At 37.6% G+C, this 19,505-nt stretch overlaps 1 protein-coding gene and 1 long non-coding RNA gene across 2 annotated transcripts; one reads left to right on the top strand and one right to left on the bottom strand.

Moving 5' to 3' along the window:
* The first annotated feature begins 11,083 nt into the window (after positions 1 to 11,083).
* Positions 11,084 to 12,439, top strand: LOC136266604 (uncharacterized). The gene has a single exon (XM_066061605.1). The coding sequence runs from the start codon at positions 11,084 to 11,086 to the stop codon at positions 12,437 to 12,439; it is 1,356 nt and encodes a 451-aa protein (XP_065917677.1).
* A 4,110-nt stretch (positions 12,440 to 16,549) lies between these two features.
* On the bottom strand, positions 16,550 to 18,383 carry LOC136267312 (uncharacterized). The gene is made up of 3 exons (XR_010706619.1): positions 17,156 to 18,383; positions 16,902 to 17,107; positions 16,550 to 16,838 (listed from the first exon to the last, which is right to left on the bottom strand). It is a non-coding gene; the product is annotated as an uncharacterized lncRNA (long non-coding RNA).
* Between the last annotated feature and the right edge of the window lie 1,122 nt (positions 18,384 to 19,505).

The raw sequence follows: 19,505 nt of genomic DNA on the forward strand, positions 1-19,505 counted from the left end.
AACTCTGTGTACCCTAATGTAACCCAATGTCTCCTTATGTAGCCATATCTTGTCTAGCCTCATGTAACCCAATGTAGCCTCATGTAACTCTGTGTAGCCTCATGTAACCCTTTGTAGCCTCATGTAACCCTTTGTAGCCTCATGTAACTCTGTGTAGCCTCGTGTAACCCTTTGTAGCCTCATGTAGCCTCATGCAACCCAATGTAGCCTCATGTAAGTTACATGAGGCTAAAAAGGGTTACATGAGGCTGCACAGAGCTAAATTGGGTGTTGCATGAGGCTACATGAGGCTACAAAGGGTTACATGAGGCTGTACAGAGTTACATGGGGCTACAAAGAGTTACATGAGGCAATACACAGGGTTACATGAGACTACACAGAGTTACATGAGGAAATACAAAGGGTTACATGAGGCTACACTTGGTTATATGAGGCTATACAGGGCTACATGAAGTTACATCAGGGTACAAAGGGATAATTATACAGGTTACATGAGGCTTCACCAAATTACATGAGGTTACATTAGGGTTATATCAAGACACACGGTAGTGTGTCGTGCGGCCCAAGAAGCCGGCGCGTAACACCCGTGAGTATATTGACAGGAAGAAAGAAAACGCAATTTTCGCACCTCCGTAGCTCTGTGCTTCCTTGATGAAACAAGACGATTTTTGCTGTGGACATTCCCCCCAACTGCAGCACTCTACATTCCAAATTTGAGCGAAATCGCTTAGCGCGTTCCCGAGATATGCGACTTCAAAAATTGGCTCAGTTTCTTCGTTTTTCTTCTTCTTCTTCTTATTTTTCTTTTTCTTGTCGCACACTTACAAAAACTGCTATAAAACTCGAACGCCATATCCGATTGCCTTGAAATTTGGCACACAGAAGGGGATATAAAGGCGCATCGCGGTACCAACTTTGGCTGGAATACGATAAACAGGCAAAGAGTTATAAGCGATTATTCACGAAAAATAACACCAATATGTTGTCACGCCTACAGGGTAAACCGCGTATGGGAAGAAGCTGAAAATCGGTGGGTGAATAGGTTAACTACTGAACCTCAAACCTTTTGTAGTTTAAAAGAAATCGAGTTAAAAAACAGGAAGATACAACGAAAAAACCAACAGTGTGTAACAATTACGCAATCGAGATCAGCTAATAAAAAAACCACTGCTTGCCACGCCTACCAGATAAACCGCTTGGGGTAATGCTTTGAAAATCGTTCTACAGATGGAGTAATCATCTTAGAAAGGCTCATCAATGGTGTAGAAGAATCAGACTTAAAGCAACGGAGTTATAACACGAAATCCAACTTGGTGCGGCAAGTGCGAGATTGAGATACTCTAATAGAGCAGTCATCCTAATAGAGCAGTCACCCTGAAGAGAATTCAAGAGATCAGCTAGAAATAAGAAACCTGTATAGAGATCAGCTACACACAAGTCACCCTGTAGAGAGATCAGCTAGAAGAAGTTACCTTGTAGGGAGTTCATGCAACTATGGAAAGAAATAGTTCAGCTAGAAAAAAAATCACCTTATAGAGTTCAGCTACAAAGAAACCACCATGTAGAGAGTTCAGCTACAAACAAATCGCCCTGTGGAGAGATCAATAGAAGAAGTTACCTTGCAGAGAGTTCAGCTACAAAGAAACCATCATGTAGAGAGTTCAGCTACAAACAAATCTCCCTGTAGAGAGATTAGCTAGAAGAAGTTACCTTGTAGAGAGTTCAGCTACAAAGAAACCATCATGTAGAGAGTTCAGCTACAAACAAATCTCCCTGTAGAGAGATCAGCTAGAAGAAGTTACCTTGTAGAGAGTTCAGCTTCAAACAAATCACCCTGTAGAAAGATCAGCTAGAAGAGGTCACCTTGTAGAGAGTTCAGTTACAAAGAAACCACCATGTAGAGAGCTCAGCTACAATTATGGAACCAACTAGATTATCATATTATCCAAGCTCCATCTCTTGATTTATTTAACAATTATATAAATTTGTAAATAAGTAGCTAACTACATATGTACGAATATACTCATGATTGAGTTTGTACATTAACAAATATATATATAAACTAGTGACCTTGTAGAGACATCAGCTAGAAGAAGTTACCTTGTAGAGAGTTCAGCTACAAAGAAACCATTCTTTAAAGAGCTCAGCTGCAAACAAATCACCTGTACAGAATTCAGATACAAATAAATCACCCTGTAGAAAGATGAGCTAGAAAAAGTTACCTTGTAGAGAGTTAAGTTACAAAGAAACCACCATGTAGAGAATTCAGCTACAAACTAGTGACCCTGTAAAGACATCAGCTAGAAGAAGTTACCTTGAGAGAGTTCAGCTACAAAGAAACCATTATTTAAAGAGCTCAGCTGCAAACAAATCACCTATACAGAATTCAGCTACAAACAAATCACCCTGTAGAGAGATCAGCTAGAAGAAGTTATCTTGTAGATAGTTCAGCTACAAAGAAACCATCATTTAGAGAGTTCAGCTTCAAACAAATCACCTGTAGAGAGTTCAGCTACAAACAAATCACCCTGTAGAAAGATCAGCTAGAAGAAGTCACCTTGTAGAAAGTTCAGTTACAAAGAAACCACCATGTAGAGAGTTCAGCTACAAACTAGTCACCTTGTAGAGACATCAGCTAGAAAAGTTACCTTGTAGAGAGTTCAGCTACAAAGAAACCATTCTGTTTAGAGCTCAGCTGCAAACAAATCACCTGTACAGAATTCAGCTACAAACAAATCACCCTGTAGAGAGGTCAGCTAGAAGAAATTACCTTGTACATAGTTCAGCTACAAAGAAACCACCAAGTAGAGAGTTCAGCTGCAAAGAAATCACCCTGTAGAAAATTCAGCCACAAACAAATTGCCCTGTAGAAAGATCAGTTAGAAGAAGTTACCTTTTAGAAAGTTCAGCTTCAAACAAATCACCTGTAGAGAGTTCAGCTACAAACAAATCTCCCTGTAGAGAGATCAGTTAGAAGAAGTCACCTTGTAGAAAGTTCAGTTACAAAGAAACCACCATGTAGAGAGTTCAGCTACAAACTAGTCACCTTGTAGAGACATCAGCTAGAAAAGTTATCTTGTAGAGAGTTCAGCTACAAAGAAACCATTCTGTAAAGAGCTCAGCTGCAAACAAATCACCTGTACAGAATTCAGCTACAAACAAGTCACCCTGTAGAGAGATCAGCTAGAAGAAATTACCTTGTAGATAGTTCAGCTACAAACAAATCACCCTGTAGAAAGATCAGTTAGAAGAAGTTACTTTGTAGAGAGCTCAGCTACAAAGAAACCATTTTGTAAAGAGCTCAGCTGCAAACAAATCACCTGTACAGAATTCAGCTACAAATAAATCACCCTGTAGAGAGATCAGCTAGAAGAAATTACCTTGTAGATAGTTCAGCTACAAACAAATCACCCTGTAGAAAGATCAGTTAGAAGAAGTTACTTTGCAGAGAGTTCAGCTACAAAGAAACCATTTTGTAAAGAACTCAGCTGCAAACAAATCACCTGTACAGAATTTAGCTACGAACAAATCACCCTGTAGAGAGACCAGCTAGAAAAAGTTACCTTGTAGATAGTTCAGCTACAAACAAATCTCCCTGTAGAGAGATCAGCTAGAAGAAATTACCTTGTAGAGAGTTCAGCTACAAAGAAACCATCATGTAGAGAGTTCAGCTGCAAAGAAATCACCACTGCCCAAATTTCAAGGCAATAGCTCTTTCCAATCTGAAGTTATCAATTGTCAAAGTTGGAAAATTGGATATGTGGAAAGCCCCTTTTCGCAAATCCGGTCACATATGTATTATATGTGACCGGATTTACGAAAAAGGGTCTTCCACACACATCCAATTCTATGAACTTGAATGACCATACCTTTGTGCTCAAAGAAGATACTAACCTGAAATTTTGTTCATGTATTAACCTATGTTGTTACTCATCACTGTCCAAATTGCAAGGCAATACTATTTTCCTATCTGACATTATGAACTGCCAAAGTTCGCAAATTGGATGTGTGTGGAAGACCCCTTTTCGCAAATCCGGTCACATATATATAATTTGTACATTTCCTGATAAAATATTTAAAGTACATCTACTTCATCTTTTCTTCTTCCTGTAGTAAAGAAAAAAAACATAGGTTAAAAAGTCCCAAAGCTGGCCATAGGCCGGCTTTGGGGTATACAAATACAAAAAGAAATGAAATCTAATCCAAAACAGCCAAGCTGTAAAAAAAGTGTGCGGCCCTCAGAAAGGCTATGGTGAAAAAAGATGTGAAATCCAAGGTGGCAGCCAAGAAATGGCTGTGATGGTAGGTTAATGGTAAAAATTTTAATAATGATAATTCAGGTAAATTTTGTGAAGCGGCACAAAAATTCACCTGAATTGTCGTTATTAAAATTTTTACCATTAACCTACCATCACAGCCATTTCTTGGCCACCACCTTGGATTTCACATCTTTTTTCACCATAGCCTTTCTGAAGGCCACACACTTTTTTTACAGCTTGGCTGTTTTGGATTAGATACAGCTTTACATGAGGATACATAGGGTTAAATGAGGCTACACAGAGTTACATGAGAATACATTGCATTACATTCGGCTAGGAGGCTAAAAAGGATTGCAACACAGGTTACATTGAAGGCTAAACTGGGTTACATGTTGATACACACATTGGGCTACACAGGGTTACAACATGGTTACATGAAGCTACACAGCATTACACAGGGTTACATTAGGATACACGAGGCTATTGTTATACACGGAGTTCCTGGTTATATGTGACCGGATTTGTGAAAAGGGGTATTCCACACACATCCAATTTACTAACTTTGACAATTAATAACTTATAAAATTGGAAAAAGATATTGACTTGAAATTTGGTCAGTAGTGAGTACCAACATAGCTCTCAAGTTCAGAGAATTGGATGTGTGTGGAAGACTCCTTTTCGCACATCTGGTCACATATGTGACCAGGTTTGCAAAAGAGGTAATCCACACACATCCATGAGGCTGATCTATATTCCATTCAACAGAGGACTCTGATGAGCGCCAAACATAAAAGCGCCAAATTTCACCGCCAGTTTTTTTTTGACGTTGCTTAGAAACCAGTAATGTATCAGCGAGTCAGAGTGATATGAGTTGTCCGAGTACGAGTTGTCGTGGAATACAAATGGCTAGCGTTAATGTTGCCGGGGAGCATACGAGATTTAAGTGCCCACTTTGTGCTTTTTATGCACATAATATAAATCTAATCCAAAACAGCCAAGCTGTAAAAAAAGTGTGCGGCCCTCAGAAAGGCTATGGTGAAAAAAGATGTGAAATCCAAGGTGGCGGCCAAGAAATGGCTGTGATGGTAGGTTAATGGTAAAAATTTTAATAACGACAATTCAGGTGAATTTTTGTGCCACTTCACAAAATTTACCTAAATTGTCATTATTAAAAGTTTTACCATTAACCTACCATCACAGCCATTTCTTGGCTGCCACCTTGGATTTCACATCTTTTTTCACCATAGCCTTTCTGAGGGCCGCACACTTTTTTTACAGCTTGGCTGTTTTGGATTAGATTTCATTTCTTTTTGTATTTGTATACCCCCAAAGCCGGCCTATGGCCAGCTTTGGGACTTTTTTAACCTATTTTTTTTCTTTACTACAGGAAGAAGAAAAGATGAAGTAGATGTACTTTAAATATTTTATCAGTAAATGTACAAATTATATATATAATACATATGTGACCGGATTTGCGAAAAGGGGTCTTCCACACACATCCAATTTGCCAACTTTGACAATTGATAACTTCAGATTGGAAAGAGCTTTTACCTTGAAATTTGGACAGTGGTGCGCACCACTATAGTTGAATACATGGTGAAATTTTCAGGTTAATATGTTACTTAAACACTGAGTTATGATCTCCAACGTTTACGGAATTGGATGTGTGTGGAAGACCCCTTTTCGCAAATCCGGTCACATATATTGATTACAGAAATCTCCATGGTGGTTTCTTTGTAACTGAACACTCTACAAGGTGACTTCTTCTAATTGCTCTCTCTACAGGGTGAATTGTTTGTAGCTGAACGATCTACAAGGTAACTTCTTCTAGTTGATCTCTCTACAGGGTGATGTGTTTGTAGCTGAATTCTGTACAGGTGATTTGTTTGCAGCTGAGCTCTTTACAGAATGGTTTCTTTGCAGCTGAACTCTCTTAAAGGTAACTTCTTCTAACTGATCTTTCTACAGGGCAATTTGTTTCTGGCAGAATTTTCTACAGGGTGATTTGTTTGCAGCTGAACTCTCTACAAGGTAATTTCTTCTAGCTGATCTCTCTACAGGGAGATTTGTTTGTAGCTGAACTATCTACAAGGTAACTTCTTATAGCTGATCTCTCTACAGGGTGATTTGTTCGTAGCTAAATTCTGTACAGGTGATTTGTTTACAGCTGAGCTCTTTACAAAATGGTTTCTTTGTAGCTGAACTCTGAAGGTAACTTCTTCTAACTGATCTTTCTACAGGGTGATTTGTTTGTAGCTGAACTATCTACAAGGTAATTTCTTCTAGCTGATTTCTCTACAGGGTGATTTGTTTGTAGCTGAATTCTGTACAGGTGATTTGTTTGCAGCTGAGCTCTTTACAGAATGGTTTCTTTGTAGCTGAACTCCCTACAGGGTGATTTGTTTGTAGCTGAAATCCCCACAAGGTAGCTTCTTCTAGCTGATCTTTCTACAGGGTGATTTGTTTGTAGCTGAGTTCTCTACAGGGTGTTTGTTTGCAGCTGAATTCTCTACGTGGTGGTTTCTTTATAGCTGAACTCTCTACAAGGTGACTTCTTCTAGCTGATCTCTCTACAGGGTGATTTGTTTGTAGCTGAACTCTCTACAAGGCGATACTTCTAGGTTATCTCTCTACAGGATTCCTTGTTTCTAACTGAACTCTCAACAGGATGATCTGTTCATAGCTGAACTTTCTACTGGGTGATGTGTTTGCAGCTGAACTCTCTAAATGGTGGTTTCTTTGTAGCTGAACTCTCTACAAGGTAATTTCTTCTACCTGAACTCTCTACAGGGTGCCTTTTTTTAGCTGATCTCTCTACAGGGTGACTTGTTTCTAGCTGAACTCTCTACAGGTGATTTGTTTGTAGCTGAACTCTCTACATGGTGGTTTCGTTGTAGCTGAACTCTCTACAAGGTAATTTCTTCTACCTGAACTCTCTACAGGGTGCCTTTTTTTAGCTGATCTCTCTACAGGGTGACTTGTTTCTAGCTGAACTGTCTACAGGTGATTTGTTTGTAGCTGAACTCTCTACATGGTGGTTTCATTGTAGCTGAACTCTCTACAAGGTAACTTCTTCTAGCTGATCTTTTTACACTGCATATTTGTTTGTAGCTGAGTTCTCTACAGGGTGATTCGTTTGCAGCTGAACTCTCTACATGGGAGTTTCATTGTAGCTGAACTCTCTACAATGTGACTTCTTCTAGCTGAACTCTCTACAGGTGATTTGTTTGCAGCTGAACTCTCTACATGGTGGTTTCTTTGTAGCTGAGTTCTCTACAGGGTGATTCGTTTGCAGCTGAATTCTCTACATGGGAGTTTCATTGTAGCTGAACTCTCTACAATGTGACTTCTTCTAGCTGAACTCTCTACAGGGTGACTTGTTTCTAGCTGAACTCTCTACAGGTGATTTGTTTGTAGCTGAACTCTCTACAAGGAAACCTCTTTTAACTGAGCTCTGTACAGGACGAATTGTTTGTAGCTAAACTATCTACAAGGTAACTTCTTCTAGCTGATCTCTCTACAGGATGATTTGTTTGTAGCTGAACTATCTACAAGGTAACTTCTTCTAGCTGATCTCTCTACAGGGTGATTTGTTTGTAGCTGAATTCTGTATAGGTGATTTGTTTGCAGCTGAGCTCTTTACAGAATGGTTTCTTTGTAGCTGAACTCTCTACAAGGTAACTTCTTCTAGCTGATGTATCTACAGGGTCACTAGTTTGTAGCTGAATTCTCTACATGGTGGTTTCTTTGTAACTGAACTATCTACAAGGTGACATCTTCTAGCTGATCTTTCAACAGGGTGATTTATTTGTAACTGAACTCTCTACAAGAAAACTTCTTCTAACTGATGTCTGAACAGGGTGAATTGTTTGTAGCTGAACTCTCTACAGGGTGATTTGTTTGTAGCTGATCTCTATACAGGTTACTTATTTCTAACTGATCTCTTGAATTCTGTTCAGGGTGACTGCTCTATTAGGATGACTGCTCTATTAGAGTATCTCGATCTCGCACTTGCTACACCAAGTTGGATTTCGTGTTATAACTCCGTGGCTTTAAGTCTGATTCTTCTACACCATTGAAGAGCCTTTCTAAGATGATTACTCCATCTGTACAGTGAATTTCAAAGCATTACCCCAAGCGGTTTATCTGGTACGCGTGGCAAGTACTGGTTTTTTATTAGCTAATCTCGGTTGCGTAATTGTTACACACTGTTGGTTTTATTGTTGTATCTTCCTGGTTTTTAGCTCGATTTCTTTCAAACCACAAAAGGTTTGAGGTTCAATAGTTAACCTATTCACCCACCGATTTTCAGCTTCTTCCCATACGCGGTTTACCCTGTAGGCGTGACACCATATTGGTGTTATTTTTCGTGCATAATCGCTCATAACTCTTTGCCTGTTTATGGTATTCCAGCCAAAGTTGGTACCGAGATGCGCCTTTATACTTCCCTTCTGTGTGCCAAATTTCAAGGCATTCGGATACCGCGTCCGCGTTTTATAGCAGTTTTTGTAAGTGTGCGAAAAGAGGAAGAAAAATAAGAAGGAAAAAAAAACGAAGAAACTAAGCCAATTTGTGAAGTCGCATATCTCAGGAATGCCTGAAGCGATTTCGCTCAAATTTGGAATGTGGAGTACTGAAGTTGGAGGGAATGTACACAGCAAAATTCGTCTTGTTTCATCAAGGCAGCACAGAGCTACGGAGGTGCGCAAATTGCGTTTTCTTTCTTCCTGTCAATATACTACGGGTGTTGCGCGCCGGCTTCTTGGGCCGCACGACACACTACCGTGTGTCTTGATATAAGACTTGTTTTAAGTCACCTACGATTAGTTCATTCTAGTGATCCACGGTTTTCAGTTGTGTGTGGAATAGGAGGCTGCAGCACTACTTCCAAGTCATTTTCAGCGCTATACCAACATATATACAGGAAGCATAAAGATTCTGGCATCATTCAGTCTCGAACTCACAAAACTCAAATGGTGAATTGTGTTGATGATGGGCCTGCATTTTTCTCTGCTGATGTTAGTTCTCAAAATGAAGAATTTCAGGAAAGTTTGTGTATAGATTGTATGCTCATATGCACATACAATTGCTAATAAATGTTTATTGTTGATGTAGACCACCCCTCAATGTTATAAAATGTGTTAGCTATGTGACGTAGCTATGTGATAGAAGTTTGAAATATGACCATGCCAGTTATGCATGTAAAGCTTTTAGGCCAATATCAGAAATGGGTTTGACTATAAATTATCAAGACTTGCATCATTCAAACTCTTTATGCCCCGCACAATACTGTAAGGCCAAGCAAAGTTGACTGTTAGTTTCCCATTTCCGCCCGCATGGTTTAATAGAAATGCCACAAAATTTGGCTGTTTCCACCGCATGGATTTTCAAATATTCACAATAATTTCATTATTATAATAGTGGGTTTATTTAGTGTTTTCTTCAAGGTTTTAGCTTATTTTAGTGTTTTCTTCAAGGTTTTAGCCATAATGAACAATGACTGCCCGCCCGCGTGATATTTTGAAAATCTTGAAACGGGAAACTAACAATCAACTTTGCCTGGCCTAATGTAAATTGTGACCTATGTAACTTGAAAAACTGTTGATGTGCACACATAAATAGATACAATTTTAATGGATTTCAACGTGGTATCAGTAGCTTGATAAGGAAATAAACTATGCAAGTTTGAAATCTTATTAATCATCATTATTGTAGCCAAATATAGCAATAGTTCAAGAGTATCTATGTCTCTAGTCTTGTACTGTGTTACAGCTTAAAGTTTTATTTGAATACCATGTATCATGGTTTATCACTTATGATAAGCATGTAGAGTATGTGCATGAGCATCTATTATAATTTATTATAGGAAATGATGACATTAATACAGATTTGGAACACTTGTTGGGCATTGATGATGTTCGTCAAAAGAAAGCCAGTGCCCTTTTTTTTGCTGAAACTGAAAGAAACGCATTGTTTGTCACAGGTGGCAATTGACAATGTTGTGGAAGGATCAAACACGGTTTTTTCCCACACAGTGCAAAGGCTTCATAGTGGTGTTCACTCTAAACTTGCTTCACTTGGGATAGATGAAACACAAATAGATAGTGTGTTTCAAGATTTGTCTGATCCCTTTTTTGGCTTGGAAACAAAATTCAAACAGGATAAGTAGTTTGTAGAAGATTTGGGCTTGGTGTTAAGTACTATGTATACATAAGTGGTTTTAGCATTTGTGGTACCTTTGCTGAAATTATTTCATGCCTACTTTTATTATACAGCATAACAGGTCACAGTTGGGTCTGAGTCTTTTGCTTTCGAACACGGTATTGTGTTACAATATCACTACTTTTAGTTATCTATTGTTTTAATACCTAGCTGCTAAAGTGCTTGAATAACATTCCTACCACTTCATCATACTAGTATCTATGCTTGTGCTAAATAACAATCAGATGTACATATTATAAGTATGCATAGTGTAACTGGTCATGTACCTTATCTAGAGACATCTATATAGATAATTATTATTATGTGCCTGCATGCTAGTCATTTTAATGACTGATATAACAAGGTGTTAGTCCACTGCATGGCAATGACTGAGATGAACACTCTAACTATGGGATCTAGGGACAAATGTCAACCTTTTTATTCCAATGATTATACCACATGAATGTTCTATTTTGGCTATTTTGATCTTTTAGCAATAAAAATTATATAACAACTTCCTATGTAACATTATGCCTAGATTATCAATCACCGTGAATTTTAAGACCCATTATTAAACGATATAGCTATAATATACAGTTTAAACTCATTAATAATTTCCAGTCATGACGCATTATGTATTTTTACTATTGGAACCAGAGAAAATGCTAGTTGGTGATCCTTGCTATTCATTAAGATTTTCAGGAAATAAAAGATCATTTGTTGAGCAGCATGATTCTTTTCAATATATACCACTTTTTAAGACGCTTGAGAGACTGCTGAAAGATTCCAGTGTATTAGAATTTATTGATAATCCTCACAAGAGAATTGATGATAAATTAGAAGATTTTTGTGATGGGGATCTAGTTTGTAATCACCCTTTATTTTCAAATGACCCATTTTCACTTCAAGTAATAGCTTATTATGATGAACTGGAACTTTGCTACCCACTAGGAACGCATACCAAGAAACACAAATTAGGCATCATTTTATTTACTCTGGGAAACATTCCTCCTAAATTTCGATCTACACTGAGAAGCATTAATTTAGTAGCTTGTGCAGTGCACCCCGTAATTCAAAAACATGGCATTGGTGCCATTATTGAACCATTTATAAAAGATTTGAATACCTTAACTAATCATGGTATTGATATCAATATTGGTGGCATTCAGTGTAACTTCAAAGGAGGTTTATTATGTTTCCTGGCAGATAATTTGGCCAGTAATTTGCTGGGAGGATTCAAGGAGTCTTTTTCTTTTTCAAAAAGGTTTTGTCGTAGTTGTATGGTCAAAACTAAATCCTACAAGGACAAGTTTTCATCAAATGATCTTTTTCTCCGAACTGCTGAAGTGCATGAAACGCAGTGTGGTGAGTTAGAAGAAGCTGAAGGAGATCTCAAAGAACATTATTCTAAAACATATGGAATCAATCGTCGTAGTAAATTACTATGTGCAAAAAACTTTTCCTTATTCAATGGAGGTTTACCACATGATGCCATGCATGACATCCTGGAAGGTGTTGCTCAATTTGAAGTTAAGCTACTAATTAAACATTGTGTAAGCCAGAAATATTTTACTATAGCTGACTACAATCACAGGGTCAAGAATTTTGATTATGGCAAAAACGAGATAGACAAACCAGGAAAAATAACTAGAGAAATACTAGCATCTAATGATAAAAAATTTCACTTATCAGCAGCCCAAACCTTACTTCTTTGTCGAATTATTCCTTTACTGATTGGAGATTGTGTTCCTGAAGAAGATAAACACTGGAGATGCTTTCTTTTGCTATTAAAAATTTGTGATATTGTGTTTTCTCCCATCATACCCAAGGGCTATTGCATTGTCCTCAAACTTTTGATTGAGGAGCATCATTCTCTTTTCAAGTTATTGTACTCAAGTTCAATTTCATTTTCTTGTCCATTACCCAGATCAGATTGTGGCACTGGGACCAATGACTCGGTATTGGACAATGCGTCATGAAGCAAAACTTAGCTTGTTTAAGAAAGCTTCACATTTAGGTAACTTTAAGAACATTGCTTATACGTTAGCAAGTAGACATCAGCGATGGATGTGTTATCAGCTGGCTTTCAGGTGACATACTTCAATCTTGCTTTGAGTGTGGCCCAGGCAGTGGTACCAGAACAGTTGCACAACAGCCAAGCCAGATCAGAACTTTAATTCAGCAAGCCATACCATCGATAAGTGTTGATGCCACTGTCTTCCAACCTAATTGGGTTAAAAAAAACAGTGTGAATTATTGCAATAACAATTGCTATGTTATGGTGGGGACAGATGGGATTGATCCCTTATTTGGTCATATAATTGACGTCTTCATTGTTGGAGCTGATTTGATACTGCTACATGTATATCATTGTTACTTTGACGATCACTTTCAATATGTCGATTGTGTGTCTTGAAGACTTGCCAAGTCCTTTTGTACTTCATGGACACAAACTCTTTGATGAAAGCTCAGAAACCTACATAATCATGAGGCATTTAATGTTTAGCTAAAGAATTTGTATTACAATAACTTTATTTAGGTTATTTTGACTCATTTGTAGCTTTTTATAACCCATGATCATTATCAGAACTACCCAAGTTGCAACAAGGAAAAATAACCCATCTGCTCTAAAGTTATTTCTGCAAATCATAGGTTGAAAGTACCAAAATAGTTAAATCTGTCTAAACAAGTAGTTTTAACCACCTAAAGGTTGCAATAACCATTAAATATCTAGGTAGTTCCTAACAATGAAGTTGTTTCTACCTTTCAGTTTTTACTGTGTATTGTCAAGTGCAGCCTGTGTGCTGGTGTATTAGTTAGTATAGTGAAACAGTATTGTCAAGTGTAGCCTGTGTGCTGGTGAATTAGCTAGTATAGTGAAACAGTATTGTCAAGTGTAGCCTGTGTGCTGGTGTATTAGTTAGTATAGTGAAACAGTATTGTCAAGTGCAGCCTGTGTGCTGGTGTATTAGTTAGTATAGTGAAACAGTATTGTCAAGTGCAGCCTGTGTGCTGGTGTTATTAGCTAGTATAGTGAAACAGTATTGTCAAGTGCAGCCTGTATGCTGGTGTATTAGCTAGTATAGTGAAACAGTATTGTCAAGTGCAGCCTGTGTGCTGGTGTATTAGTTAGTATAGTGAAACAGTATTGTCAAGTGCAGCCTGTGTGCTGGTGTATTAGTTAGTATAGTGAAACAGTATTGTCAAGTGCAGCCTGTGTGTTGGTGTGTTAGTATAATGTAATAGTATTGTCAAGTGGAGTCCATGAGCGTGTGTAAAGTTATTATAGTGTAACAGTACTTTCTGTCAGCTACAGCCTGTAACATGGTGGTTAATTTGTCATGTTAGGATGCTTCAGTGTTACTCATTGATGACATTGATTTTGCTAGTAGGACCATCCTATCCAGGAGCACCAGGATTACTCATCCTGTGAGAAGCCGGGGAGCCTGGACAGTCACTGGAGAGATCTGAACTGGATAACCAGCTGGACAACAAGCTATAGCTCAGGCTGGTATTCACTCATCCGTCACCAGAAACATCACCTGTGTCTGTATTTACAGGTAATTTTGGCCTGACACACCTCTCTTTGGTGACCCTAGGTTGTTGTAAATTTATTAAAATAGTAGCCGCGCCTGCAGCTGCACACCTATATCAGTGTTGTAGTGTGGGTTAATGGGAGTATGAGGAGGGAGATGTATTTTATGTCATTTGAGCTTGCGAATTAGACAGAAAATAAGCTCCTGCCGTAATACGATGTGCACGTAGTAGGTTGGCACGTGAGATATGGTTATTTATAGTGCAAATGTGTGAACATGTGTCATTTTAGGCTGTCAGGCACAAACGTGATGGCTGTCCCACCCACCCACCCTCAAATGTGCTTGAAGCTGATATGTTATCCACTATGTGATGATGGTGCTTAGTAACAAAAGTCACCCACCCTCAAATTTGCTTGAAGCCATGTGTAATCTACTGTGTGATTATAGAGACCCCACCTTCAGATGTTGGCTTGGAGCTGATGTATTATCCACTATGTGATGAGGGCATTAAGTAACAAGAGACAATAATTTATACATACAGTGCACAGTTTGTTGACAAGGTGGTAGCACATGGTTTTTTCCTGGCAGGCAAAAAAAAAGGTATTGCCTGTCTGGTTGTTTTCCCTTGAGATCATTTTGGCACAGTGAACTCTAAATTAAATGCATAGTACAGGCCCCCACCTTGTGTAGGTACATAATCTTGAGTTGTAAGGTTGGAGTTCTTAAGTTGCTAAATGTTGTAGCAACAGTACAGTGATGTACTTAACTATTTACTTTTACTTTACTTATGTAGCTGAGCTAGTGTATAGTTTCTGTACTGTTGTTGTAAATTTATTAAAATAGTAGCCGCGCCTGCAGCTGCACACCTATATCAGTGCTGTAGTGTGGGTTAATGAGAGTATGAGGAGGGAGTAGCCAACCTTGACTTTAATAAAACTACAAAAAAATCCCATGTGTTATAGCTACATGGGATTGTTTTAAGTAAGTGTTCCCATGAGATTGCTTTAATACCATGTGTAATACATGGGAGTGATTTAAGTGCTGCTTTAATCTTACGGCGTTGGTCCTTTTATGTCATTGGCTCGTGCAGTCTTGCTGCAGTTCCAACTTCCGTGTAACTCTAATTGGCTAGTCACTGTGTATTTAGCCATCTTTTTTCTCCTCTACAATGATGACTATTGGAAAGGTACCAATTTACTAGCCAATTAGATTTACAGGGAATTAATTAGGAATGCAGTCAGGCTGCATGAGTCAGTAATAAAGGACCAATAATGTTATACTTAGTTGCCAGTATATATTAACATTCATTTCTTGGCCTCACCAGATATTAGCTCCTTTAGTTGCCAGTTACTTTTAGTTTTGTGGACACATCTTTTTTTGCATAACCAAGCTGTTTTTAATGGATAGCTATTACTGTATTGTATTATTATTATTATTTTATTATACTGGGCAGACAGCACCAGCTGATTGTGCCCAGGGGACAAGGTCTGTCCCAAACAATTACAAAAAAATCAATAATTACAATAAAGCAGTATTAAGATAAGTATCTAATTGTTCCTGAAATAAATCTAGTGAGTTAGAATCAATAGGATGTGAAATCCAAGGTGGCGGCCAAGAAATGGCTGTGATGGTACGTTAATGGCAAAAAAATTTATTACGACAATTCAGGTGAATTTGGTGCCGAATCCTAGCGGAGGAGGTAACGCAAATTCACCTGAATTGTCATAATTAAAATTTTTGCCATTAACCTACCATCACAGCCATTTCTTGGCCACCACCTTGGATTTTACATCCTTTTCACCTTGGCCTTTTTGGTGGCCGCACTCTTTTTTTACAGCTTGGCTGTTTTGGTTTAGATAAGGTTAACTGGTATTCTGTAGCTATAATTACAGTATGTCGATGATGCAAGGTGTGTGTGTATGGGGTGCCATTTGTGTCAAAACTCCACTTTTTTTAGACATTGTGTTTTTCATGGTTATTTACATACATTTTATGGTTATTTACAAATAACTGCAGAATATGCATGGTTATTTATGAAAAGCATGGTTATTTACGAAAAGCATGGTTATTTACGAAAAGCACGATTATTTACAAAAGCATGGTTATTTATGAAAAGCATGGTTATTTACAAAAGCATGGTTATTTATGAAAGCATGGTTATTTACAAAAGCATGCATGGTTATTAATGACAAACATGGTTATTTACGAAACGCATGGTTATTTACAAAAACATGGTTATTTACGAAAAGAATGGTTATTTACAAAAGCATGGTTATTTACAAAAAGCATGGTTATTTACAAAACCATGGTTATTTACGAAAAGCATGGTTATTTACAAAACCATGGTTATTTACGAAAAGCATGGTTATTTGCAAAACCATGGTTATTTACGAAAAGCATGGTTATTTACGAAAAGCATGGTTATTTACGAAAAGCATGGTTATTTACAAAAGCATGGTTATTTACGAAAAGCATGGTTATTTACAAAAGCATGGTTATTTACGAAAAGCATGGTTATTTACGAAAAGCACGATTATTGACAAAATTGACCCATCTGTCAGATGTCATTTAGTATCAATCCAAATATCTGAACAGGAAGTATATGAAGCACTCGTCTCACTCCATACTGACAAGGCCACTGGTATTGATGGTATTGGCCCAAGGATTCTCAAACAATATGCTAACATTCTTGCTAAGCCATTGCACCATTTGTTTACAATCAGTTTAAATAGTTGCTCCATACCTTATGAATGGCGCATACACACGATTGTTCCTGTACATAAATCTGGTGACAAGACTCAAGTTACTAACTATCGTCCAATTTCTCTACTCTGTATAACATCTAAGGTATTAGAACAACTAGTTTACAACAAAACCATTTCTTACATTTCAAGTTTTCTCTCACCTCAGCAGTTTGGCTTCTTAAAAAATCGATCCACAGTGCAACAGTTGCTTCTCATGTTGAACACCATACATAGTACTAATGACCAAACTGATGTAGTCTATCTTGACTTCAAAAAGGCTTTTGACAGTGTCCCCCACAAGGAACTGTTATTCAAACTTCGATCACTTGGAATTTCTGGCAAGCTTTGGTCATGGTTTGAATCATACCTACTTAATCGTTATCAGTGTGTGAAGATTAACAACTCTTTGTCTCACCTTCTCCCAGTTCTATCCGGAATCCCACAGGGAAGTATACTTGGCCCACTTCTATTTCTCATATATGTTAATGATATTCCGGACATCATTAAATTTTGTCTATTGTTTCTATTTGCAGACGATACCAAATGCATCAAAACTATCTCCTCACCACTAGATTCACTTAAACTTCAAGGAGACTTAAATAATTTAAACTTTTGGAGTACCCACTGGAATCTTCTATTCGGTCTATCAAAAATCTTTCTGCTATCCTTTAAAAGGAAATCTCCAACATCTTACAATATTGGCACCTCCCAGATTTCTTGTGTTGATACATACAAAGATCTAGGAATTATGTTATCAAGCGACCTGTCATGGGATGCTCACTATAACCACATTATCTCCAAATCCTATCAGGTACTTGGACTTCTAAGAAGATCTTTCTCCCTACAAAATTATGTCCTAGCCAAATCTCGACTATATACCTCTCTTGTTAGATCCCAATTTTTCTACTGCTCGGTCATCTGGAAACCCCACCTAATTAAGCACATTCAGCAACTCGAACGTGTTCAGAGGCGTGCAACTAAATACATTCTAAATGATTACTCTACTGACTACAAGTCTCGTCTTATTAATCTCCATATGCTACCCCTGATGTACATTCTTGATGTAAATGATGTGATGTTCTTTCTTAAAAATCTCCACAACCCCCACAATGGATTTGACATCAATAATTTCATTAAATTTGCAACTGGTCACACACGTCTAGCTTCTGGAAACAAGCTACTCCAAACAAGATCACCTGACAATTCCACTAGTAACTTTTATTTTAACCGGCTTCCTCGCATCTGGAATGCCCTTCCCATTATCAACTACCAGGACAATCCACTCAAGATAAAGGCCAAACTTTTAGATTATCTGTGGAATCATTTCACTGCCAATTTCACCTCCAACAACACCTGCTCTTTTTCATTTCTATGTCCATGCTCAAAGTGTTCAAAGATCCCTCACCAACCTAACTTCAACTCCCTTTAACTGTTAACTTCCCCCCCTTTTAAGTAATCTTAGACTAGTAAGTAAACTTTGTAGCTAATCACTGCTACAATTTAGCTTCCGGCCACTGACACAGGATGTCAGTGGACCATCAGTGTGCTGCCATATGTCCCAATTGTATCATACCAACATCTGCAACTTGTATGTATGTAGGTATATGTACACTGTAAAGTTTATTATTATTATTATTATTATTATTATTATTATTTACAAAAGCATGGTTATTTATGAAAAGCATGGTTATTTACAAAAGCATGGTTATTTATGAAAAGCATGGTTATTTACAAAAGCATGGTTATTTATGAAAAGCATGGTTATTTACAAAGGCATGCATGGTTATTAATGACAAACATGGTTATTTACGAAACGCATGGTTATTTACAAAAACATGGTTATTTACGAAAAGAATGGTTATTTACAAAAGCATGGTTATTTACAAAAAGCATGGTTATTTACAAAACCATGGTTATTTACGAAAAGCATGGTTATTTACAAAACCATGGTTATTTACAAAACCATGGTTATTTACGAAAAGCATGGTTATTTGCAAAACCATGGTTATTTACGAAAAGCATGGTTATTTACGAAAAGCATGGTTATTTACGAAAAGCATGGTTATTTACGAAAAGCATGGTTATTTACAAAAGCATGGTTATTTACGAAAAGCATGGTTATTTACAAAAGCATGGTTATTTACGAAAAGCATGGTTATTTACGAAAAGCATGGTTATTTACGAAAAGCATGGTTATTTACAAAAGCATGGTTATTTACGAAAAGCATGGTTATTTACAAAAGCATGGCTATTTACGAAAAGAATGGTTATTTACAAAAGCATAGTTATTTACAAAAAGCATGGTTATTTACAAAACCATGGTTATTTACGAAAAGCATGGTTATTTACAAAACCATGGTTATTTACGAAAAGCATGGTTATTTACAAAACCATGGTTATTTACGAAAAGCATGGTTATTTACGAAAAGCATGGTTATTTACAAAAGCATGGTTATTTGCGAAAAGCATGGTTGCTTACGAAAAGCATAGTTACTAAGTTTTACGTGCGATATCGATACTACAAACTGGCAGTTATATACAGGCTGTGTATATATAATCGATAACTTAGTTAATAACGGTGCGCAGGGGCGGTGGAGCAGGCCAAAGAGTGAAGTGGCCAGGCCAGCTGTAAGTTGAAGACCAAAATAAAAAAGGTCATTGCCTGCTGACAATAGCTGCTCTCTACCAATTATATCTCCTTACTTATAACTACACATACATATAGCTAAGTAGCTTGCTACACTGCTTCTCTGAATAGTATGACT

The sequence above is a fragment of the Dysidea avara genome, chromosome 9 (assembly GCF_963678975.1).
Source record: "Dysidea avara chromosome 9, odDysAvar1.4, whole genome shotgun sequence".
Classification (NCBI taxonomy): domain Eukaryota; kingdom Metazoa; phylum Porifera; class Demospongiae; order Dictyoceratida; family Dysideidae; genus Dysidea; species Dysidea avara.

Bases quoted from the DNA above. Each gene is read 5' to 3' on its own strand.
- LOC136266604 (XM_066061605.1), top strand. From the start codon at position 11,084: ATGACGCATTATGTATTTTTACTATTGGAACCAGAGAAAATGCTAGTT.